We start from the raw sequence: 26,705 nt of genomic DNA on the forward strand, positions 1-26,705 counted from the left end.
GAGTAGGGAGGAGTACATGGATTTCCTCAGGATCTATAAGCAGTTAATACCTCTGGAAAGGGGGAGATATTTTCATCAATGATATAGTCACTGGTAAGGTGTCTATGATCCTGTAAACAACCTTCACACTGTGCTCTTATAAGTAACACTGTTGAGACTCATTGGGTCACCAAAACAAACAAGTCCAAAAAGGACATGATAGTAGTAGGGGGACTAGTTGAGAAGAGAATCAGAGGTAAATATGATTAAAATACATTATATATTTGTGTCAAACTAGGACAATGCAACCACTTAGTGTGCACAATTAATATATATGCACTAATAGAAATAGAAACAACTTTACAAAATATCCTCTTGTCCTCAGAAATGGCTATCTCTAATTAGAATTTTCTCTTTTTGGTCTGGCTAGAAGAGAAATCACAAATACTATTTCTTTTGATTTCCCCCAAAGAAGTGCACTTTTAATTTTATTCCACCCACCACCCAGTAATTATGTACTGTTCATTCTTATTATAAACTCAAATAAGCAAGAAACCATTCTTTTGATTTCCTCTTGGCTTTACCTCAGCCACAAAATCAGATCCTTGTCTGGCCTCTGTGCAGGCACACCCTCCAGAAAGAGGCTATTTAGCTGTGAGAGACGGGGCTCTTGCCCCTTTGACCACATGAACCTTGAGAAGAAAAGAAAAAGCCCTCTTGCATTAAAGGTCAAGAAATTGTAATCCTGTCTTTCTACGTATGGCTGCCATCAAAGCTTGTAGGCAGTTCGCACCCTTCAAAGGCCTGAAGCTGAACTCCATCTGCAGGTCAGTTCCAAAGTGAAGCAGGATTGAGAAAGGAAATCATGAGATTTTTGTCTCTAGGCTTGAGCCATGTTTACTACAGATATTAATAACTCTCCTGATCTGGCTCCCCCACTTTTTTTTTTGTTTAAAAACCTATAAAGATAGAGGAATGCAGTGAATTGGTTTTTTTCCCATAACCCTCCAGGCAGTTTCTAGGAAATAAAGATTCTAGAAAAGTAAGAAACAAGCTTTACCTTCAAGGAACTTAGAGTTGCATGGGCTTTCCACATACTCTACATCTACTTCTATGACGTTATTAAACTGTCAGGTTACAGCCTTTATTCAGTCCCCCCTGCTCTGTCTGTAGGCAGTGTCGTGCAGACATTGGATCTTGGTCTGTCATGTGGTCTCAGGTGCCAGCAAACCCACCGGTGCTAGTGCGTGTTCATATGCTCAGGTGAAGCAATGCACACAGAATGTTTACTCGTTCTGACTTCTGAACAGGACCCCATTTTGAAAGTCAACATTTATTATTTGCTTTTGGTTTCTAGCACAGAGTGTTCAGTTCTCATATTCTCAAGTCATTTTTCATGAGCTTCTAAAAAAAAATGTTTTCTTTCTGACTTGCCATTTTTAGTTTCTGGGTGGGGTGTTGAGGCCCTTCCTGTATCTGCTTAAAAAAGAACTTTCCAGATTATTCTCTCCTATAAATGTACTTTGCTTCCTACCACACTTGACTGAGAGTGGGGAGAGATGGGTTCAAACAGGCTAAATGGATTGTAGAATCCATGGAGTGCATCCAACACATTGGGGTCTTGATCAAATGGAGATTCCTGTTTAGGGTGTGAAGTTGTGATTTTACATTACTAACACACTCCCCCAAAGTTTCTATGTACCTGTCATAAAGTTCATCCTTCGAGTAAAAGGGAAGAGGATGGTTTACTTCACAAATAGTCGACATTTTTCATTATAAGACATGTCAAGCACTGGGTTAAGCATTGTGTTAATTGAGAATGTAACAATGTTAACCCTTAAAAGGCCCACAGTTGGGAATGGAGGAATGATTCAAGAATTCTGGATCTTCTACCAGAGGACTCAGGTTTGATTCCTAGCACCAACATAGCAGCTAACAACTGTCTGTAACTCCATCCATGAGGCAGCAGATGGTGCATATACAGGCAAGACATAGACAAGAAAGTAATTTTTTTAAATTCCCCAGTCTAATGTGGCAGCCAACATAACAAGTAAATTCTATGATTATTATGAATATAAGAAGATGAATTGTAGATTTGGATGAGAAATTTGAAAATATGTTCACCTCACCAAAGAAAATGCAGAGAAAGTAAATAAGCCTCTAAAAGATGGTGAGGACTCCATATCATAGTAGGATTTAAAGTGTAAATGACCATGAGACATTATCACTAAACATTAGCATGATGATATTGCAAAACATGACATCAAACGCTGGCTAGGAAGTTGGAGGGAATGCAAAATGGCACAGCCATCATAGCGCTTATTACAAAAGTAAACACACCTCCAGGCCAGCAGTCACCTCCCTTAACTTTTATCCAAAGAAAACGAGAGTTCATTTCTACACAAAGACTTATACACAAATGTTTATAGCACTTCATAATAACCAAAGCTTGGAAGCAACCGAGAATTCCTTCAGAAGGAAAAAAACGAATAAACTATAAGATGTCACAGCAATGAAATGTTATTCATCACTGAGGAGAAATAAACTAATAAGCTATGGAAAAGCATGGAGGGACATGTTGCTGCGTCAAAGAAGCCAGTATGAAAAGGATACATAAGATCTAACTCCAACTCTTCTGGAAAAGGCAAAGCAACAGATACCATACACAGACGACACACTTTCCAGGAGTTAGGAGAACAGAAAGGTTGATGAGGCAGAGCATGAGACAGTGTGTGGGAGGAGAAATAGTAAGGATATTCTTTATGTTGCCCTAACAATGTACACAAGTGGTTTTACAAGTGAAAATCCCGTAAATATGACAGCACCAAGAATATACCCGAAGACAAACTAGACACATGAGTAGGTAATGACAGCTCAGGTTTGGTTGTCATTCATCTAATATTCTCCTATCCTGAAGATTGTTGGGGGAGGCCATGCAGCTGTGAATATAACAGAAACATGAAAAATGTTTGTATTCTCTTCTTAATATTTTTCTGCTAAAAATTAATTTTATTTATATGTTTTAATGAATTTTTTAATATATTCTGATCATAGTTTCCCCTCCCCAAATTCCTCCTCCAAGATTCTCCTCACCTACCCAATTCTACACCCTTTCTTTATCTCTTGTTTTTTTAGAAAACAAATAGGGAAACAAAACGAAATAAAAAAATTTAGAAAAGGACCCCAAGAAACACACACACACACACACACACACACACACACACACACACACCACTAAAACATTAACTGTAATATACAAGCAAAAGACTAGTAAAGTTAAAAAGAAAACAAAGTCTACAAAAATGCCAGCATTTGTTCTGTGTTGTCCATGAAAAAAAGATACAGAGACCTACAGTCAGACACTATGTATAGTGTGAGAGACCATGGAACACTTGGTGCTAAATGAGATGTCTCATCAAACCCCTCCCCTCAGGGCTCAGGGGACCCTGGTTTACTTCCTTTTTTTAAAGTAATTTAATTACTTTACATCCGGATCTCACCAGCTTCACCTCCCTCCTCTTCTTCCAGTCCCTCCCTCTCCTCTCCCCTCCCCTCATCCTCCCATCTTCCCTTTCTCCTCAGAAAATGGGAGGCTCCCATGGATAACAACCCACTGTGATATATCAAGTTGAAGTAAGACTAGGTGCATCTTCTCCTATTGTGGCTAGGCAAGGCAAACTAAGGCCTTCTAGACACCGTAGGGCAGACACACGTATGATCTCACAGAGACTCAGGTAACATGCACAGGAGTTCTAGATCTGCACAAGATGAGGTTCTAAAGCTGAAAGCAGTAGACACAAGCCCCATCCTTAATCCTGAAGCTTTCTCCAATTAATTACCACTCACAAATAAAAAATTAATTTTATCAATGGAATCTCACTGGATCTACAAACTACTCTTAAGGGCAAGATCCCATTCCCAGCAGTATATGACGACCACAAAATGAACTCGATAACAACTTTGTTTTGTCAGGGCATTTTTAAAATAACTTACAGGCCCTTTGTATTTATTTGATGGCTTCCAGTTCTGGGTTTTCATGGGATTCCTATGTGTGTGTAAACATATGTGTTAATACAGCTATCTGTGTGCCTTGTGCTTTTTTTTTCTTCTGTTTGTTTTGTCCTATTCTGATTTCTTTTGTCTTATTATTATTCTTTAGAGGCCTATTTTTTTTCAAGCAGAGACAGGTGGGATGGGAGTGGGGAGGGTCTTGGGAGAGTTGAGAAAAGAAAAGAAATAATCTGTAATCAGAATATATTTTATAAAATATATTTTCAATAAAAGAAAAATTCAAAGAAAGAAAATGCTCAGTAAATTGTCACCTGGTCATGCAGATTCTGAAATACTTACCTTTATACCTTAGATCTGGACTTTCCTCAGCCTTGGTCAGAGATGCTTCTCACTGTGGTAGCTGTGGCCAGTGCAGAGACTTACAGCAGACCAAAGGTTCAAGAACAAGTGACCTTTGAGTGCTTAGCTATAGATGTGACATCTGTGCCCAATCCCTTCTAATGCTCAAGGAAGATGAGTGAAGAGGGAGGGGGGAAGAACCTGAGAGCTGGGACACAGGAAGGAGTGTCGTGAAATACTAGCTCTGGCTAGGATGTGAGTGTGGTCCTTAGTTGTACACGATCTATACCAGACTGGTGCCATTAACATCAATGTCCCTCGTGGATGGAGAAGGGTCTTATGATGGCTGCTCCTGCCTGGGGAGCTATCGACAGTTGTTTGCTGGGGAGAAGGTGGAGAAAGTGTCCTCTCCAGTGCTTCAGCTACTGGAAAGTTGGCATTCCCTCAATCTCAGGTAAATTTTAACAGTTTTACTGTCTTACTGGGAGCAATTGACAATCTTAAAGTTCAAGGAAATCATTAAATTATCGACCATCTGTGAGCTAAGTAACCAGGAAAACAATACTGGAACGTATTTATTTGAGGAGATACACATATGTACTAAGCAGGAATAAGAGCATAAATGATATGTGATTGACAAACAAGGTTCAAACAGAACTGATCATTCATGGAGGTGAAATCCCCGAGCAGTGTCTTTCATTGTAAAACATATTAAGAACATGCTTAGCAAGCGAGCATGCTTGTTGTGCAAGCATGAGGACCCGAGTTTGCGTTCTCCACATCCTTGTAAAAAGTTGAACATGAGCAAATAGATCCCTAGCAGTGGGGGAGTGGGGGACAGGGACAGGAGGATCCATCACTGGCTTGCTGCCCACTAGCCTAGCTCCAGGTTCAATGAGAGACCTTTTCTTAACAGAATAGAGTGGAGAGCAATAGAAAAGGGTGCCTGACTTTGGCTTCTGGCTCCTGTACATACATGTGCATACACCACACACATGCATACATGTATACCCAAATATACATGCACACACAAAGTTTTTAAAAGATTGTTTTAAGCTAGGTAGAAGTATTTTGTTTTTAAAATCAGAGAAAATCCTGAAAGAATTGTATAAGTTGCCTGTCAACAGAGTGCAGTACTCATCTCCCTCCCACACTTCCTGTTTCTATTTTGAGGATGAGCAGCTATTCTGAGGTCCTTTTTGCATAAATTCCCACAAGTGCACCTGCCTGAACAACCTTCACTAGAATTGGTTACAACAGTGTCTGAAAACACCGTTGTCTCAAATTTAGAGAACTGAAACCTGAGGTGAGCAGGAGGTGAAAAAAAAAGCTGTGTAGTTAGGCCTCTTTATTCCCTTTTTATGGACACATTCTCAACTCCCTCCCATTCTCACCTCCCTCCCATTCTCACCATTCCACATGTATTTTCTACAAATGACTAATTTCCCTCAGTGCTTTGCACCTTCTAAGCAGACTAAAAATAGAATGGCAATACAACTCGTTTCTCTTGTCTCATTTCCGGAAGTCACATCTTGCATTTGCATGCTAGCACACACACACACAGGCACACCCGCATATATGCATGCAATTACATAGACCACATTCACTCATTCAATAGTTCACGTGTTTGATCCAGTGGCTTCAAACTCATGCCACAATCGGCTGTATACTAAGACTACGACATATTTCGGGGTCTGAGAACTCAAGCCTCAAGCTGATGAATAAAAGTCTGAGCTATTTTTAAGTAATTAGACTCAATCTGAAAATTCAGAACACCTGAAAATTTTAATCATCTTCCTGAGCAGCTGCAATGTCAGAATTTAAACCTGAATGATCTCCATATGCCGTACCTCATTACAAATGCTTCATCCTGACTCACTTCATAAGAATCAAGAAACAGACGTTCATGATTGTATGCCAACCCCTACTGATCAACTCAATATTCCAGATGTTCCTTTCATAAATTGTCCTTTGAGTGTGTTCTCAGGTAAAACAAAAAGTGGGTTAAAAGTTCAGTCTCAATTGATAATATCTATGCTCATAGACTCTTGTTCATAGACCCATCTGTATTAGTTCAGCAGCATTGAATCACATTCATGTACATTCCTTGATTACAAATGCACTCATATATACTGATGAACCCTTTACTACCTTACTTTCTCAATCAAGCCGGGTGAAGATGAACATCTCATCGGTGGGGATAATAAAGCTTGACCCCACATCTATTTGACATATTCTATATCTGCATTGTACTAATTACCCTTTCTAATCTTTTACTGAATTGAGTCCAAGATAACTTTCTTTTCCATTAAAAAATTATAAAACACTATCTATAGATGGGCATGGGAAATTGTCTCCTTATGACAGACTGAGAACATACAATCATTTCTGTATTTATGATTAGTCAAATTGGACCATTCTTTTTCTAGACTGTGTAGTGAACAGATCCAAATAACACTCTTCTTTCTTCCCTGTAAGTCTCCGTGGTAGTTCCAAAGAAAATATTGAATTCACACATTGGGTAAGACATGATCAATTTTAACTATCCTATTATTTAGCTATTTGTAATATGAGTTTTCCCAAAGAAGAGTCTGTTGTTCAAGGCTCTTGTACAAAACTCTTCAGGTTTTCAGAGAAATTTTAACTAAATATTTCATGGACCTTTAAGACACAGCACCAGCACAAGGCATCTTAATTGAAAATTCCCAGGTTGAAGGTTATTTGACAGACTGAGGTATTGACATGCACTCGTGCAGTGCCCACCGACTGGGTCAGCGGCCGGTTTAACTTCTCACACAAATGGATGCATATTCTGTGGGTGCCTCCTGAATCTTGCTTGCCTGTCTTGGGGTCCTTCCAATAACACAATGGTTCAGAGAGGCATAAACAATGCCCTGTTTGTTTCCCTCCAATTGTGAGCTAATGGTTGATTCAGATTCTCCCAGCCTACTGGACCAGGGGTCATTGTCATAAATTCCAGTTTCTGATGTCAGTATTTGGGAGTTTGTCCTGGAACTCACTGGAATATCAACCTATAAGAGAAAAGAGATGTACCACATAAAGATGTGACAAAGCAGTCATTACTGGACCATGAGGGAAAGGCTACATTGTGTCATGCATATTGAGAGAGACAATCTATTGTCCCTCACATAAACCACTTCCTATCTACACTTAAACTTTGTATTATCAAAGGGTGAAAATGTTGGCTTTGGTTTGCTTGTTTATTTGTTTGTTTGGTTTTGTTTTTTTAAAATATTATATCCAGGTCCATATGAGTGTTAGGCAGGATTTGACCATTGAGCTCCAAAGGCCAAATAGCTGAGGTCTACTATGGCCATCCCAAACAATTGTTTTAGACTTTATCATGGGTTATTGGAGGTCACAGTACATACATGCAAAGCTCATTCAACGGACAAACCACAATCCAAGTTCACAGGAAAAGAAAAATAATCCTATGAGAACTTCAGGCAATTTATAACACATTTGGCATATGGGATATAAAATAACAAAAGGTGAAGAACCCGGCCAAAAGACCTGAGACCTTCCCAGGAGACCCAGAACAGGAGCATTGGTGGGTCACCCAAGACACGTTAATATGCTATGAGAACTAAAACTAAATTATAAAATGGATGGATACCAATTTTGAAAGACCAAAGTTTCGATGAGGTTCTAAATATTATCCTAGTTGTTATTTCGAATCATCATACTTTCAAATGGTGTCAGAGACCTAATTCTATGAGCAAGAAGGGAATTTGTGGAAACTAAAGTGAATCCCAATGTTTTCTTTTTCCTCTCTCTTTTCAGTTTTTTATTGCTATTCCTGGTTATAAACAGAGTGCAGATGGTAAAAATGCTGATGTTGTATTAATAATAAGATTTTCAACTTTCATGTGCGGATGTTGGGGGATGTGGAACTTGTATGTAGGTAGGTGCGTTCGTGTGTGTGTGTGTGTGTGTGTGTGTGTGTGTGTGTTGAAAATTTAAGGGTTCTTTGGAAAGTTGGTTGGATGGCATTTTGTTGAGAAAAACATGTGAAGGAACATTTAATTGAAGTGAACATAGGTAAAGGACTAAGGCAGACTGGTGAAGGAATGTTTAGCTAAAGCAGACACAAGATAACAGATGTTCTGCTAAAGTAAGCACATGAAAAGACACGTGATAAAATATTCTTTGCTAACAACATGTGTGTGTATGTATGTATGTATTGGTTTGCCTTATGTTGTGTAGTTGGGTTACATTTTTCAGGACTCCATAGAGAGAAACACGTCAAAAAATCTCCTGGTGGTGTGCTATAGTTCCTTGTTACTTCTGCAGACTTGGACTGACTTGACAGAGGGATGTCAGCTGAGATAAACTTACTCAGTGAGACAAGACACATGCTGAGGCAAGACATGTGCTAAGACAAGACCCATAGAAGACATAGGATGTTTAGAGGGTATAAATAGAACGTGATAGGCAGTGATGGAGGCTGAGTTTGGCTTACTTATAGAACGAACTATGTAATGCTGTGGGTCTGGTGTCTTTGCTCATCTTTGCTTCCCTAAGAGAGGCATAGCTGAGACCTGCTAGCATTCCTCCTGGTCTCTCCAGCTGACTCAAGCTGAGGCAGAGGCCTGGCTGTCTCTGTTAGGCAGTGTCATCTATGTTGCTAACCTGACTCTACCAAACTGGACTGCTAGTGTATCTGTGAAGTGCTTGTGAGTGTACTGAACTGCTACTGTTGACCTGTGAATTGAATTGTCAATTTCAGAACATAGACAGAATTGTTCTAAAAAAAACCTTTTTAAAACAAGTCTATTTCCCCCATACCTTTTCTTTTCCATTACCTCTGTTGAGTGATGGGCTAAAAAGGAGATTAAAGTATTTAAGAACAATCATTAAAAATGAGTTTTAAAAACTTAAAGATACATATTTGTGGGGGTAACTGTATTATGTCTGAGTGAACTTTACTATACAACTATTTTTATTCTGTTAGAATAACTGTTATCAACTTGTGGGTCAAGATCTCTTTGGCAAAACTCTACTTCCAAAATATTGATATTACGATTCATAACAGTAGAAAAATTACAGTTATGAAGTAGCAGTGAAAATAATTTTATTGAGGGTCATGTTGAGGATTACCCTGATATGAGTAACTGTATTAAATGGTCACAGCATTAGGAAGGTTGAGAACCACTCCCCTAAAGTGAGTATTTTGATATAAGATCAGAACTCTGAACTTTTTTGTTAATTTTTATGTTTCATTAGTATGTAGTAATTACACATAATAATGTTTTAATATGGCATACATGTATAGAACAGAATTTTTTGTGTTCACCCTCCAGTGCTCTCTCTTGTTCCCTTCCCAACCTTCCCCAACCCTTCCTCTTCCCAGCTAATTCCCTTTCTATTTTGATGGTTATTCCCCTAATGGATTTCATTTTGGTTGCTTACAATAGAGTAGGTGAGGGTTTATATACTGTGATTACACTGAAAATGGCCCTCAATCCCCATGAGTTATTAACTGTCCTGTTAGTTTCTCCCCACTCCGTAACAAGATGTTTATGACCCTATCTTACACAAGAATTATGCAGGCAATCACGGCTGATATGAAAAGGTGTGTGTGTGTGTGTGTGTGTGTGTGTGTGTGTGTGTGTGTGTGTGTGTATGTGTGTGTAATATTATATAAACTTACTGAAAAAGTACATATGGTATAATACAAAAGTGTGTTTGTCTTAACAGATATTTCAAACATACCAAGTTAGTTTCCCTTTCTCTTCCTGCTAAGTCAGAAGGCTTCTTTTCTTTCCCTGGAAGATTGAGGAGAGAAAGAGAGAAAAAAAAGGTAATCAAAGGGTGTTAAGAAAGCAAGGTGGACTATCTTCCTCACTGCCCACCACACTGCATGTTAGCAGTCATGCTCTTAGCTCTCCCTCGAGAACTGTCTTGGCTCGCATGTACCATGTGCATCTCACTGTGTGCACATACACATGCCCACTTCCCTCCCTCACTTCCTACTTCACCTCACAGTCTTCACATAAGAGGAAGAAGTAGGACCTAGAAAAATGGTTTCAAACGGTTTGTAGTCACTGCTTAAACCAATGCTAAAAGTGCTTCTGTTCACTCTGTGATATATGAGACATATATCATACTTCCTTCCCCCAAGACTCGGGTAATACTGAGGAAAGACTGTAGGAGCCAGAGGTTGGAGAAGACTGGAGGAGAAATTATATTTTGGGCATGACTACACTGTTGTACCTACTAACTCCTAACACCTGTTATTTCTTGCCCAGACCTGTGCAAGATTAAGCCAGCCAGTATCCCAGTAAATGAGCCCTGTAACCCTTAGCTTATAACTTGATGGCTGAAAGGGAACAGAGGTCAATTCTTTTAGGGTTGTCATCTGTGGTACTATAAATATAATCTCCCAATAAACCTCAACAGTCATATGCATATGAGCAATAGAAATTGGACTCAGCAGATTATAATATATTTTTAAAAGAACATGAAATTGGGGAGGGGCATAGGGGCTTCAGGAGGGATTACAGAAAATGAGTAGGGTGAATAATATCAAAAACACTGTATGCATGAATGAAAATTCTCAACAAATAAAAATATAAAAATTTCACATATGCATGCTCCCACTTTCCGTTAGGTATGATGGCCAATAAAGATTATCCCAGTTTCTTTCTTTTTTTTTTTTTTTTTGGGTTCTTTTTTTTCGGAGCTGGGGACCGAACCCAGGGCCTTGCGCTTCCTAGGTAAGCACTCTACCACTGAGCTAAATCCCCAGCCCCTCGATTATCCCAGTTTCTTGTTCGACATTTAGAGAGATGTTCTAGCAGCCCTAGGAAATATGAAGCTGCAAAAAGACCATGGAAAGAGCTTCATAGTTACAGATGCAGAAAAACTCCTTAGCTATAAGACAGCTCTGGGATCCAAAAACACTTACTTCAAAACACTAGGAGCACTTTGGCACAGACAGAGCATTTTCTTGTAGCAGCCAAATAAGGGATGCTTTGTCTGGCCCAATTTCTACAGCTACATTGTGGAAACTGATATTGTAGAAAGGGGAGGGGAAGACCAGAAGAACAGAGAAGTAGAGAATATAGATGGACCAGATCAACATGCCTCTCTTGCTGAGTTTAACTGCTCAGTGGTGACAAAGAAGACACAGCTTCAAAATGAAAAACAAGCTGTTTTCAAAATATTACATCTCTAACCGGAACTCTTGGAGGGTTACCAGGAAGTGGGCCAACATTTGGAGCATAAATAAATAAAACAATTAAAAAATATATCATATCTCTCATTACAGACAAGTCCCATTCTCAAATGCAGTGCCATTGAGTAAAAAACTGACTCAATCGTATGTTTTTGATAGCAACTGAAACCATATCCACATATGACTTCCTTCTGGGGACAGTGATTCTTTATTTAGACAGGGTGTGCAGCACTGAAATTATGTGGTATAGTGTGGAAAAGGTTCAAACCAAATAACTCAGATTAGACATGTTGATTCCAGAGATGACTGCAACCTGTCCTTTGACTTGGCTAAACTTTAGGAGAATGCCTTCTGTACACAGTTAAAATCGGTGTGTATAGAATGAGAAAGTTCCAGCCCGGAGTATGCTTAGCCACAACCCTAGTCTAGCACTGCGGTGTGGTAAGTATGCTTGACCATGTCTGGTGGGAGCCTAAATCAATCCACTCAGTTTTCTGTTGGAAACCAGTAGTTCCCCGGGCATTTCTAGCCAGAAAGAAAACAATAACCAGCTAAAAATGTATTGGACCTAGAAAAAGGAACTCCAATTGTGTGGCATAAAGGGCAAAGGGAAATTGCAACCCACCTTGGATCCTTCTCAGAAAGCAGAGCAGGCAGACACAGGCAAGGAGCAGAAGCGATGTCCCCAAGGGAAGCAAGGCGTAAAGCAGCCAGGTCCTGCCTGGCCTCTCTTCCATGGTAGATGGTCCTGAGGCATTGGTAGCATTTGGGATGTCAGATGCTGCTGAATACAGTTAAAAAAAGTCTGAGAAACGTTAGAGTTGGCAACATCCCTTGTATTGTTGTGATTCAAATGATGGAACTTACAGGCTAAGCCCTAATTTCTCCTTTGGTGGTCCTAGGACCTTCAACCTTCTATTGCTAGTCTTTTGTGATGATCTTACATTCTTCTTGGATGAATCATTTGCATAAAGATCTCCATGATGGTTCTAACAAACCACAATGCAAAGCCTGTTCGTTTATATATTTATTTCAGTACCTCAGGAAGCCATTTTCTTTATGTGGTTTTATAACTTGAGAGGAATGCTACTGCTCCAAAAATTGTCCAAAGTTAGATAGCTTATGGATGGTGGTGGGGACACACCTCAGACAGTTTTCTGATGCTGTACTTTTGCTTCCTCTCATAAGCTATTATCTCCAAACAACAAATACTTTCACTTCTGCCAAGGATGCTTTGCTTGACCTCTCGACAGTGCTCATTTCAGTGTCAACAATCACCAGGCTGCTGTATGATCAAGGTTGGCCGAAACTTAGAGGTTTTTATCCACACCTCAGTGAATCAAAGATAGTGGATTTTTTTTTAATGATACAAAAATAAACTGAATGAACTGGAGAGATGGCTCAGAGGTTAAGAGCACTGACTGCTCTTCCAGAGGTCCTGAGTTCAATTCCCAGCAACCACATAGTGGCTCACAACCATCTGTAAATAAGATCTGATGCCCTCTTCTGGTGTGCCCGAAGACAGCTACAGTGTACTCATATAAATAAATAAATAAATAAATAAATAAATAAATAAATAAATAAATCTTTTTTAAAAAGCTTATGCTTTACATTTTTTAAAAAGCTGGAGAATATCTGGATACAGGCTACTGAAATGGTTCTCATTCAGAAAATTCCTCATCCCCTAGAAACATGGTAGTTTCTGGAGACATTGCTGGTATCACAAGGTGGAAGATTTATCTACCTCTAGTGAGGAGAGCCCAGGGGCTTGATAAACTCCTTGAATCACACAGGATACCCCTCCATTACCATAGCACAGAATTCAAACAACCCAATTATCTGTGGATTTTGTGAAACTGCTTTTTATGTGCATTTATTCTGAGATATGATGTATTTTGCTTGGGGATTTCAGTTACCATAGTATCCAAAGCAGTGAAGTAAAGTGTTGGATTACATGAGTGATTTCCTCCTAGATCCTTTCTTTGAGGATGAGAACAATCAGGGGAAATGGGGCGAGGGATACAATGGGCATCTAGTGTAGTGATACAGCGTGGTGGTGAGTGCACTGCAGCTGCTCTTTAGCTTGGCAAGCAGCCAACGGCAAGCACAGCTGTCCTGGGGGAGGCAGTTGGATGGCAAACAATAATCTAATAATCTAATACAAACAAACTCATTTAAGAAGACCTTATTTCCACTATTTATCTTGCTAATTTTGATTGACTTGATACTTACTTATTAGAGGGTGTTCTGAACAGTTTTGAGTCCTTTCTGAAATAGAAAACAAGCTTGAGTATTAAAATGGCTTGAGAAAACCCACAGGTGGTACTCAAAGTTACCTCAAAGTCGGGGCAAATTAAAAAGGACTCTAGTATTGGCACAACAACAGAGAAGCCAACAATCAAGGCCAAGTTCAGTTTGCACAATTCACAGATCTTCACCTTGAGATCATGGTACACAAAGCAAATGAGTTCTTTTCAAGCCTAAGGAAGGACTACTATCAACAAAGTACAACCTTCATCTGAACCTTGGCCCTCTCATCCTCATCCCTTAAATATAAAGACACACAGAACATGTGTGATCTCTGCCACCTACAACATAACATAATATGCAACCAGCAAGTGCTCCAAGAGAATATGGATGGCCACAGGGAAAAGATGCTCTGAGTGGCATTCCAGGTACAGATTCTGAAACAAACATGGTGGCTCTCCTACTTCCTACCTACTCACTCAACGCTCATCTCTCTGCACCCACTGTCACTGATCAGAAACTGACCTGAGACAACTGAGAAGCATATGTATTTATATATTCTTATTTGCAAGAGTCATATGCAAAGATAGGGACATTCCCAATATCACCTCAAAAAGAAATTTCAAGGGGTGGGGGGCAAAACACACGTATCATATCTCCAAAATGTACTGATTACAAGCATGGGCATAGTTTCAGGACATATTACTTTCCTCATTTCATCAGCAGTTCCCTTAGCACTCTCAGGTTCAAAAACAAAGGAAATATTTTAACTCTTTCCTGGTAATCACTGTTTTCCTAAAAAGATTCTACATATCCAGCTAAAATTTAAACTAATTCTAAAAGGAAATTATTTGACTTCTACCAAAGAAAAACAACCTAAAAAGAAAGACATGATTTCTATGTTGTAAGGCACTATAATTTTTTTATGGAATTTGACTTATCTTTGTATAATGCAATGGGGAAAGGAAATGTGTGATAAATGACCTTAAACAGTAAGCAAATAAACAGGCTGTTTGTAGTCTAAGTGCATGAGGGTAATCCTGGAGGCTTCATAGAGAAGGTGGGCAATAAGCTGGGTTTGAAAGGAAAAGTATAGCTGTGACAGATAAAAATGGATATTCTGAAATGGATGACAGTGGTGTAAAGGGATGATGATAGAGATGTGACAAGGTTGGACCTGGGGAGATGGGTCACATGTGTGATCTTGAAGACCTGCATTGGTCTTCAGTATCCACATAAGAGACAAAACAGGACTATTCCTGTCTGTAATCCAGTACAGAAGAAGGAGTAACTGGAGCATCGTGGGGCAGTCACTAGCCAGCCTAACCATTCAGTTGAGTCCCAAGTTCACTGAGAGACTTTGTCTCCAAAAAGTCAGAGGAAGAACAAGTGAGAAAGACACCAGATGTCAACCTCTGGCCTTCATGTACACATGTGTACAGACACGTATATGTACACGTGAGTATAAATGTACATAGATGAGGCAATGGAAAGCAGGACTGAAGTTTAGCATAGTCTACACCCTCACTTTAGGCCAGCCAAGACTATACAGTGAAACCCTGTCTCAAAACACAAACAAAGCAAAACAAAAATAAACAAAAATGTGATTGAGGAGCTATAGAGATCAAGAGTGATCAAGAGCAGTGTCTGTTCATCCAGAGGACCCAGATTCAATTTCAAGAACTCACGTGAAGATCAAAAACATCTATAACTCCAGTCCCACCAGCACCAGGTATATACACGGTACATAGGCATATATGCAGACTAAAATACCCACACACAGAAAATAAAAATAATGTAAAAAATGTATTTATCATGTACAGAATTTTATCCTAGACTATGAATTCTACTATGTTGATCTCACCACAGTATTTAAATAGCTATATTTTAATAATAAGTCTTGAAATAGGTCTTCCAACTCTCTTCTTTATCAAGATTATTTTGACTACTCTGGTCTATTACAATATGATGTGAATTTCAGAATCAGCTCTTACATCTCTTTTAAAAGTTTTCAGAAGTATGGATTGATGGAGATGATATTGGATCTTGGGGACTGTCATCTCCATAATAGTAAGTCTTCCAAACTGATGACAATAGAGTATTTTTACATATTCTTTAATTTCTTTGTTTATCATGCTTTATTGGTTCTGTCTACTAGTCTGTTGCTTATTAGTACCTTGTAGGTTCTAATTTGTTATAAGTGGAATTGTTTACTTAACAACCTTTTCAGATTATCCATTGCTAGCACATAGAACCCGTTAATACTTATGTGTTGATAGATTTTTCTAAAACTTTGCTGAACTCAAATATTAATTAATGTTAGTAGTTTTATGCATTTTTCTAAATATAAGGTCATTTCACCCATGAAAAGAGATGCTTTTACTCTAATTCCATTTTCAGTACCTTTTATTTCTTATTCTTGACAATTTTTTTCTGGCTAGAGCTTCAGGCTCAATGATGAATGGAAGTTCCCACTCTTAGGGAACCAGTGTCTCAGCAGGGAGGATAGTATTATTGAAAGATGCCCATAAACTGATTGTCCTCTACCCTCTATTACTCCTGCCTTTCCATTTTTACTTGTCTGTCTTTTGTTCACCTTGAGTGTCCCTACCTTACTACCTGCCTGTCTTGCCTTCACTCCTAGAACAAATTGAAAGACTCAGGGAATGGGAGGTCCTGGAAAGTTCTATGGAACAAGGAATCAAAACATGCAAGTTGTCCTATGGGCAAAGTATGAATTAGTACTTTTAAAACGTGTGTGCCTGTCAGAGCATCCAAACATAACTTCTACAAATTCTAATCAATAAAAGTCAACAACAGAAAAATAAAATAAAAGCCAATACAAAACCGAAAATAATACTTGTGATCTATTTTTGAACTTGTCAAATAATCTCGGGGGCTGGAGAGATGACTCAGCACTTAAGAGCACTGACTGTTCTTCAAGACGTACTGAGTTCAATTCCCAGCAACTACATGGTAGCTCACAGCCATCTGTAATGGGATCCGATGCCTTATTCTGGTGCATCTGAAGACAGTGACAGTGTACTCATATACATAGAACAAATAAATAATTCTTTTAAAAAATGTTTTAATCTCTAAAGGCAAAATAGTCAATAACTTCACCTGGTTTGTTGATGCATGGTTTTAATCCAAGAACTCAGGAGGCAGAAGTAGACAGATCTCTAAGTTCAAGGCCAGCCCGGTCTACAAAGTGAGTTCCAGAACAGCCAGGGTTACACAGGTAAATCCTGTATCCCAAAAGACCAGCGACTTCTGTTATTTTTCTTCTACTGATCTTGACCTCATAGTCCTGTCTCCTACTTTATTTGCTCATGACTGTCCTAATCTGAGAGATGTGGTGGATTGCGGATGTGACACAAGTGAAGCACCTGAAAGTCTGAATTATCTCTTTCACAGAAACATGATTTTATACAAAGCTAGAGATGGTCTGGGGTAGATCACTTACCTGTCACATGGATGACTACTGAGTGGCTATTAATAACCTCAGAATTCAAGTTCGCAGAACAGGTATATACCCCGTCATCACTGAGATGTATTGGTTCAAAATAGAGAACAAAAGCTGAAGCCTGGTCATTTTCAACCCAACTAGTGTGCAGCTGGGGTCCAACCTCAAGGGGTACACATCTTGTTCCATTGTGCTTACACCAAGTCACATTAGGTCTGTGAACACAGTATGTCACAGGACATTCAATTTTAAATAACTCTCCTGTCCAGGCAGAGCGGCTAGAATTCCTCTTAATTTTAAGTTGCACTCTGCATTCTTCACCTAAAACACAAAAGCAAAACTGGAATCAGTGCTCTCTCTCAGAAGAACCATAAATACCACTGCAATAATTTCCACCAAAGTTTTTCTCGTGCATAATTCCATAATTTTCTTCTTTTTCTATACTTTACCTTCAGTATTCCTGTGTGGCGCACAGCTGGCACATAATAAATATTTGCCTTAAAAATAAATTATGTTACTGGGTGATGGTGGTGTATCCCTTTAATCCCAGTATTCTGGAGGCACAGACAGACAGATCTCTGAGTTCAAGGCCAGCCTGGTCTACAGAATAGTTCTAAAACAGGCAGGGATATATAGAGAAACACTGCTTCAAACAAACAAACAAGCAAGCAAGCAAAATAAATTTCCTTTCCAAAAATATAATATAAATTCTGTTTTACAGATGAGGTTGAATAAGAGAATGCCCATGATTATAGGCTAATAATTAGGAAAATTGAGAGTTTAAAGTCATAATGAGGCCTTCACTGTGTAATTTACTAGCATTGTTTTGTTACTTCTTAGCTTGTAATCACATTTTCTAATACCAGCATTTCAGTACACTAAGTACTGAAGTGTACTACAGTACACTAAGGAATTATTTTACTTCCCCATAGTACTTGGTTATTTTCTTTGTTTTTCTTTTCTTTCTTTCTTTTTTCTTTCTTCGCTTTGTTTTATTTGTAATTGAATTTTAAATTTGTTCTTTATTCTTCTCTCATATATCCTGACCACTGTTTCCCTTCCTCCGCTCCTTCTACCCCCATATGTCTCCCCTAGATTCACTCCTCTTCCCTTTCCCTTCAGAAAAGAACAGACCTCCCAGAGACATCCACCATATATGCATAGCAAGATACAATAAGACTGGGAACAAATCCTCATATCAAGGCTGAATGAGGCAACTCAGTAGGACAAAAGGGGCCCAAGAGCAGGTAAAAGGGTCAGAGACACCCTCACTTCTAGTGTTAGGAGCCCAACAAAAATCCCAAGCTAAACAATCATAACATATATGCAGAGGGCCTACCACAGACCCATTCATGTCAGGTGATTTCTTCTGCATTCTCTATGAGACCATATGAGCTTAGTTGATTCTGTAGGTTATTGTTCTCCTGAAATTCTATGTCATTGAATAAGCTATTCTATCATTAACTTACAAAATTACTTTTTATCATTAACTTATTATCCTTTACCTTGAAAACACATCAAGGTAAACCTAAAGCCAACACACATAAATAAAAAGGTTTTCTTTAAGCAGAAAAGATAGACAATGTAAGATGCCAAATTTACCTCACTTTACACATAGCTCTTACAATTTCATTACTATTTGACAATTAACCTATAATTGTGTTATATGAAAAACAAGAAATCATAAAACTTAAAATTACGCTTAATTACACCCCTTTCTTGAAACAAACAAGTATGCAATTTGGTCTACAAAAGATTCAACCAGCATTATTACTTCAAAACGGAGACTGGCTTCAAAGGTTCAAGGCTCAGTTGCTCAGGATACGGTCATTTGTAAGGGTTCATTCTCCTAACTGAAGGACTTCATTGCTCCTTTTGAGACCCACCCATGAAAGGACTAGAGGAAAAGGCATGTTCATGACCAACTTTAGAAGCTTCTGGGTATCAGTTACATCATATAACATATATCTTAAGCATCTAGAAATTACTGGATTGGATTCCCTTAGCTGGTGAAACAAAATAAGCAAGATAGGTGAAGATTCCTTTTTATTTAGTCTTTTGTGGCACAGTTGTCCTTCTCTTTTCATATTAAACATAAGGCTAAGCACAGGATCTTAAAGTAGCTCTGTTTTTTTCTTCCACCTTTATGATTCTTTCCTGGTTTCTTTTGTTGTTTTGGTTTGAATTTTTAAGACAGGGTCTCACTGTAGTCCTGACCATTCTGGAATTCACTATATAGACAAGGCTGACCTCAAACTCCCAGATCCAATTGCCTCCAATGCCTAGTGATGGAATCAGAGGTGTGCTCCACCATGCCTTTGATTGAACTATTCTTTTTACCTACTCTGCCTCCTCACTAACTTTCATCCTTGAGTATTTTTTCTGAAGAGATTTATGGAATCATGAGCTATAATGATGCCTAAATGAGATTAGAGTCAAAGCTTCCATTAAAAATGAAGAATGCTTGCGGCCTTATTTTAAATGCTTCCTAACACTTAATAAATCCTCACTGTAACTGTCCCCAGATCTCATCAACTCTTGCATAAAATAACTGAAATTTGATTGAATTTTCAGGAGTCAAGCGGTGACTAGAAGCATGCAGAGAACTTTTAGCATCTCTGATTACTGACTTATTTAAAACTATATTGAATTTGCAAACAACTTCCCTTTAGGACTTCATAGTTGAGTTGCCTCAAATTTTCTAGAATAAACCAGAAAGCAAATTAAAAGGTAAGTTATGAGGCTGGGATTTTCAAAAACTTGAAGAGAAATGGTAAGGCCTCTAACCAAAAGGAAGCACTGATTATACAATACTTGATGTGGTCAGATTTGTGACAAAAGGCAAGGAAGCCAAGGGTGGAAAGGCCAAGTGAAACCCTGCCTCCAAAGGCTGTTCCTCTCTCAGGCTGAGAGACCTTAGTCAGTTCACATCCTTTTTCATTTTCGTGAGTACATCTGAAAAACAAGTGGTTGTGGACAAATATCTACCATCCTCAATGAGGTTACTGCTCAATTCACGAAACGATTACATAATGATAAGTACTTTTTCTAAATAAATCTACTGTGTACTACTCTGTTTCCCTTCAAATGCATCTGAGCTCAAAAGCAGGGTAGAGAGGAGTCTTGTATACTCATTGTTAGAGGCTATAGGGATTGGGAATGTGCTCTGCCCTTGTTGAATTCGCCTTCATATGGAAAAGAAACATGCACATCAATACCACTGTCCCCGAGTACAAAGCAGTTGGCATGAGCTGCTGGGATGGGTTGCTGGAGGCTGGGCTGCCCTTTTGGTGAATGAACCACTCTTGACAGGTGTGGTTCCTGCTCAACCAGAGAACGGCTACCTCATGCTAACAGCACAGGTGAACCTACTGCTCGTGTTTAGTATTCTGTGACTATGCGATTGAGAGGAGCTCATGAATTACATGCAGGAAGAGGTAGTGACTGGCCCTGACTACCTCACTGACCAGGAATGGGATGATAGAAACATGGTGGCTTCTGAGTATTATTTCCCCCAGGATAAGGGTGATTGACGATCACATCAGCTGGAACAGAATTTCAAGATCAATCCCTCTGGGTGTAACTAAAGCTGGGTTCTTCTTATTATTATCCTCAAAGCCTATAACTGATGTTAGTGGGTCAAGAATGGTCCCCAGAGTCAGATGTCACAGTTCCAATTTTCTATCTGAGAAGCCCATTGACAATTCTTTTCTGCCTGCCTCAAAATACACCAGTCAACTGTGTGACACTCAAGATGCATTCAGCTACCCTTGACTGCAGTGTCTTTTCAAGCAAACATTTCTGAAGAGGGCAGAATCACAACTGGTTTTAGCTCTGGCTTATCTGGCAACGCCTACTCACTTTGTCCTTTATATTACTGTTCCTACTGTTTTTCTTAAACATTCATATCCCATAGGGAATTTTTGATGTTAAAAAAATGAAAATATGTATAGTAAGATCAAAAAAATAGCTGCCACCCCAGGCTTTCACTTGCCAGTATATTTCTTTGTGGGCCTTTAGAAATGGAGAAGTCTTTTTAAAGGGCTTCCAAAAGCTACTTGTGTGTTCTATTCCATATGAACTGTATACACAGATTCATAATCAGGATCAGTCAACATAGACATTGTTGAGAACTAATACTACATGGCAATCGTCAACAGTAGATAGGATGGATAGTGTACCTTCTTACTGCCCATACTCAAGATGGAGACATCTTACTGCCACATGATGGTTTCTACCAAAATTTTACCATTAGACTTTTTTTTAACCTTAGACATGAAGTAATCTCGTATCTTTCTGATCCTCAAAAAGGGGAAAACACCTCTGGATGAGTTGCTCAAGAAAGATTTCATGAAAAGAGGAGGAACCTGAGCCAAACCCCACTTCTAAAAAAATCTAGTCCTCTTGTTATCACAGTTAATACCATCTGCACTCCTTAAAAATACCTTAAATTATGCTATGATTGCTCCAACTATGTTGCCTTGATTACAGCTATTATAAAGCAAATTCCAACTGAAAGTTACCAACCCTCCGCTGAAAATTTCTTACAAGTAGAAACTTCAAAAATGGTTTCATTCATTGAGTGAAATCAATTAAAAAAGAATAAAGATTAATTTGAGTTACAATGCTAGAGATGAACATAAAAATGTAAACTGTTTTAGAAAAATAAAATTATTATCAATGGCATATTAATATTTGTATTATACTAGCCGAGAATCCCTTTAGCTTCTATCAGGAGATACTGTGATACATAAACAACAAAGGAATGCTTCAGAAAACATGCTGGAGAGGCTACAAGTGTAGAAAATAATCTTCATAATCAGGACAGAGGAGATGGTCTCTAGATAATATTCAATAATCTAGTCTGCTTATTTTCAAGGATAGGGATAGTGAAGTGCAGAAATTACACTCACTTGGGAACACAGCTGCATCTTCCCTAGAAAATTGGCATGTAGGAATCCTTTGAGGTAGCGGCCTACATGTAGGAATCCTTTGAGGTAGCGGCCTACATGTAGGAATCCTTTGAGGTAGCGGCCTACACCCAGCACAGACTAGTCCATGAACCAGTCTTGTAATTGCATATTAACAATCCCAAGACATAAGGGCATACACTTGAGAAAATTATAGGTGCTGTATCAAAAAAAATCAAAGAATCATCTTCCCATCATAAGCTAGCTGGCACAGTAACAAAATTAGAAACACAGTAACTTGAGACTATACTGGGGGACCTGCACTCCATTCAAAAGCCACTCAATGTTTTGCAGTTTTGGTTAAATGTATTACTTTATGGTAAATGAGCCTATTCCATAAGTCAGATATTCCCAGAAATTGTAGAAGTACCTAGAGAAGAAGTGCGTGCGTGCGTGCATGTGTGTGTGTGTGTGTGTGTGTGTGTGTGTGTGTGTGTGTAAATCAGAACTGTAATTGTGAAAGACTCACTGTTGAAAGCAGCCTTCTGCCTTGGTGTCAAGAATAAAGAATTCAGTGAAAGCTGAGGCCACTGTCAGATGGACCTTGAAAGCATTGATCCATGGGAAGTGCATGGTATGAATTCATACAACACCACTTAAAATACAGTAGAGACCACAAGTAAGACAATTGGAAGAACTGTCATAGTCACTTATTAGTTTTCCACTTAAAGCATATACGTCTTTATAGTCATATATGAAATATTTACATTTCTCTTGTTTTTTTTTTCTTTTTCAACATGGTTTCTTCTAAGTCCAGAATGTTTAATAGTTACTATGACATTTGGAGAAAGAATTTAGAGTATCTCTTAAATTTAGTTGTATATGATTATCAGAGACATTAAGCCAGACATCTCTTATTTTTATCAATAATTTTGAAACTTTTTGGGTTTAAAATACCATGGTATTTTTTTTCTTCTAGAGATACTTAAAGTGGAACAAGCAGAGATCTTGAGAGGTTATCAAGAGAGCAGATGTGCAAATTAAGCCATGTCTGGCAGATAATTCTAGAACTTCATCTTACTCATAACTAGTTACTTACAAGGGCACCAAATCTCCCTTATCAAAGTGCCATTACACACCTCCCAGTTCTAGCACAAAATCAGGCAAATGGAGGGGTGACAAATAATTCTTAAGTTCTTACTATGTGCTAAGCACTTTGGGGTATCATATATACAAGTGATCTTTGGCTTATGGTAAAATCATGTCTTGATAAATCCATCATAATTTAGAAAAATATTTTAAGTCAAATTGAATTTAGTAAACCTAGTCTATCAAGCATCATATATTAACCTATTCTGCCTTAAACTAATTCAAAATAAATTAGCCTACAGTTACTCAAAATAAACCAATATAAAGTCTGTTTCATAACTAAGTGATAACCTCATGTGATTTTAAAGTATAGCTAACCAAAAAAAAAAAGCTTGTGACATGGTGTATTGGACTGTATTGGTTGTTTATCTTAGCGATTACACAGTTAAGTAGGGCTACAGCATTGCAAAATACTATCATAACATGTATTGTTAGTCTGGAAAATAACAAAATTTTGAAGTGTATCTTCTACTGAATTCCTATCATTTTTTCACCATTATAAAATTTGACAGTTTATAAGTTGACTGATCCTGACTAAGAAATCAAACATATAGTGTTTCAATATATCACCATGGTGATTTTATAAGGTAGTTACTAGCACTGTCCTCTTATTTAAGTTGAGTAAACTGGATTAGAGAACAAATGAGCCACCTGTCGTAGGTCACCAAGTATTGAAAGAAAGACTTGGGCCCAGGTCCACTGCTTACTCCAAGGCACAGGCTGTGATCCAAAGACTTATTGTGAATGAGAATGTGTAGAAAAAGTTCTTATCACCACACTCAGATTATACTTAGCAACAATAAATACCAGGCATTTCTATTTTTATAATAATATAGATTTATAAAACTGGCACATACGTAATTGTCAAAAGCTATAAAGCCAGTGAGTGTCAGTGACAAAATAGAAATTCAAAGGTCTTCCCCAAGTACCTCTGTTCTGAAAAATTAATCCTAATTGCTTTCATGGGATTAACAGTGATATGGAATGAATGGGATCTGTGACAGGCAAACAAATAGAGACATGGAAAAGGAACATGCTGTATGAAGCTGTAATTCCTTTATATAAAAAATAACATTATGGAATTACACTGACCAACAAGGCTTGATGGACACAGCCAAAACTACAAACTAAAAGGCTTTGTCTTTGACTGTTTTAAAGTTGGCTCTCCATACTTCATTATGTGTCAACTATGGGGCAGCTGTCTTCTTATGCTTCTGTCCTATTGTTCACTGCCTTTGCCCCCCAGCTCAGAGGCTTCACATGCATTCCACTTCATGGAACTGCTCGTCCATTCTATATGTCAAGGGTGTGATTCTGGCTGTTAGTTTGGTAGAAAATATATAAACATCTCCAGTGAATGACAGAAAGTTTTGGACAGTTTAATGACTCCAAGGAATAATGGTTCATACTGATAAGCCACAGAACCCTTCTGGTCAGGGGAACACTGACTACCTGTTACAGGTGGATCTTGGACTTCCATAGATGCTAGGTCCTCTACCTTGATCACAAAGCTTTCAGGAAGGGAAGCCAACCTTAACAGTGTTGACAGTAGAGCTGCTCTCCCATTCTGTCAGAAACCAGCATGAGATTTTTCAAGTGTTGTCAAGGGAAAGTCATTCCTTGTGATGCTCAGTAAGAGTATGTTAAGTCAGAAAGGCGCAGGGAAGTCCACTTGCACTTCCCTTCAATAAATTTGCTAACATTCCCAATACAGTCTGCTACAGAGATGGCACTGCTACACTGAGCTTCACTGGATCTCGAGCGCCAGATATGGTTGACAGATATCTCTGTGATTAAAAAACTGCCACTTGTTCCCCAGTGTTCACTTTCCTTTTCTAGTGTCACAAACAAAAATGAAATGAGCCCCCACCATCCAGCTCAAAGCTGAATACCTGAGTTTCTCCTACTGATGACTTAGGAACCATGGACTATTTATGATGGATGTGAACTCCAGGTTGTTCATTAGATGAACACAGCAATTAGGGAAGAGGCAAAAAATGTTAACGAGTCCTACCAGCTCAACTTGATTTTTGTCTTTCAGGCGTCATGAGGAGCAGTGATTTGTACTCTATTTCCATCAGGAGAGAAATGACGTTCTTGAAACTTGGGGAGTTTTTCTCTGTATTTTCCCACTCTTGACAAACACAAACACACACCTTCTGGGCATTTCATATTACTATAACCGTGGGAAATATTTTCAAGCCATCCTTAAATAAGCTGAGTATATAGTGTTGTAAAGAACTCCATAGTTATTGAAAGTTATAGGAATTCTTCAGGCTATAAAGGCTGTTTATGTCATTAGTATAATTTTAAGGAATGTATTCACCATAGGTTTTGTCCAAAAGAATAAGTTTTTATAAAAGATTATCTATTATATTCTTCTTTTGAAGGGAGGGGACAGCAGGGTGCTGAGGATAGTGTCTAGGCACTCATGGATGTTAGGTGAGTGCCCTACCACTGAATTACCCTTCCAACACTCACCAAATGTTCCTTCTCAACCTGTATTGTTTTTAAACATATTCTATTACATTTATTTAGTGCATATATGCACATGTGTATGTGCATGTGCACTGGAGTGTGTGTGTGTGTGTGTGTGTGTGTGTGTGTGTGTGTGTGTGTGAGAGAGAGAGAGAGAGAGAGAGAGAGAGAGAGATTGGTTCTCTCCCTTTACCATGTCAGTCTTAGGGATTGAACACAAGTTATCAGATTTGACAGCAAGTACCTCTACCACTGAGCCAATCTATGTTAGTAGCTCAATATAAGTGACACTGCAACCCACCATAACAACTGCTGAATAAGGCACATGGCCTGTGCTTATCTAACTCTTTCCATTTCAAGATAGATAGATAGATAGATAGATAGATAGATAGATAGATAGATAGATAGATAGATAGATAGATTTATTACATTTGGGGATAAAAATTTCAAACAGGATACTAAGTATTTGAAGCAAGTATTAGTGAGACATTAATAACAAATCAAGAGATCAGAGCTAGACAGAACTAAAATGTTTTTAGTCACAACAGAGTGACTATAGCTAATTATTTTAAAATTAAGATCTGGGTAAATGTAATAATTAGTATGTGAGGTCATAGGCAATTTAGTTTAACTGATTTAAACATTCTACAATATATGACTGTATTATAACTTACTTCATATATATGTGTGTGTGTGTATGTGTGTGTGTGTGTGTATGCAGTATTTGACAATTTTGAAAAGATGAAATAAGTTAAAAACCAGAGCTACTTAAGGTATTAATATTAAACCTAAGTTCTCATTTAATTGAATTTTGCCAGAGGTACTGAGAGAAAAAAATCTATTAGCAAAGATCACCATTAACATTTATCAAGCTTTAATTACATGTACTTAGCATAGCTAGGCACTACAGGCATAACAAAAGACC

General features: G+C 38.4%; 1 protein-coding gene across 4 annotated transcripts in view; it reads right to left on the reverse strand.

The window, feature by feature from the left end:
• Positions 1-4,889: 4,889 nt before the first annotated feature.
• Positions 4,890-26,705, reverse strand: part of Btla (B and T lymphocyte associated) — a 29,598-nt gene continuing 7,782 nt past the window's right edge. Inside the window, exons 2-6 of one of the 4 annotated variants that reach the window (XM_006248341.5) lie at positions 17,244-17,564; positions 13,763-13,798; positions 12,156-12,311; positions 10,066-10,118; positions 4,890-7,361 (exon numbers count right to left, since the gene is read on the reverse strand). In XM_006248341.5, coding sequence (XP_006248403.1) covers positions 7,113-7,361; positions 10,066-10,118; positions 12,156-12,311; positions 13,763-13,798; positions 17,244-17,564 — 815 coding nt within the window. In that variant the 3' untranslated portion in view covers positions 4,890-7,112. Of the gene's footprint in view, positions 7,362-10,065; positions 10,119-12,155; positions 12,315-13,762; positions 13,799-17,243; positions 17,565-26,705 lie in introns of all 4 variants that reach the window. The other 3 variants (NM_213630.2, XM_063270686.1, XM_063270685.1) reach the window with 3 other exon arrangements.

The sequence above is a fragment of the Rattus norvegicus genome, chromosome 11 (assembly GCF_036323735.1).
Source record: "Rattus norvegicus strain BN/NHsdMcwi chromosome 11, GRCr8, whole genome shotgun sequence".
Lineage (NCBI taxonomy): Eukaryota > Metazoa > Chordata > Mammalia > Rodentia > Muridae > Rattus > Rattus norvegicus.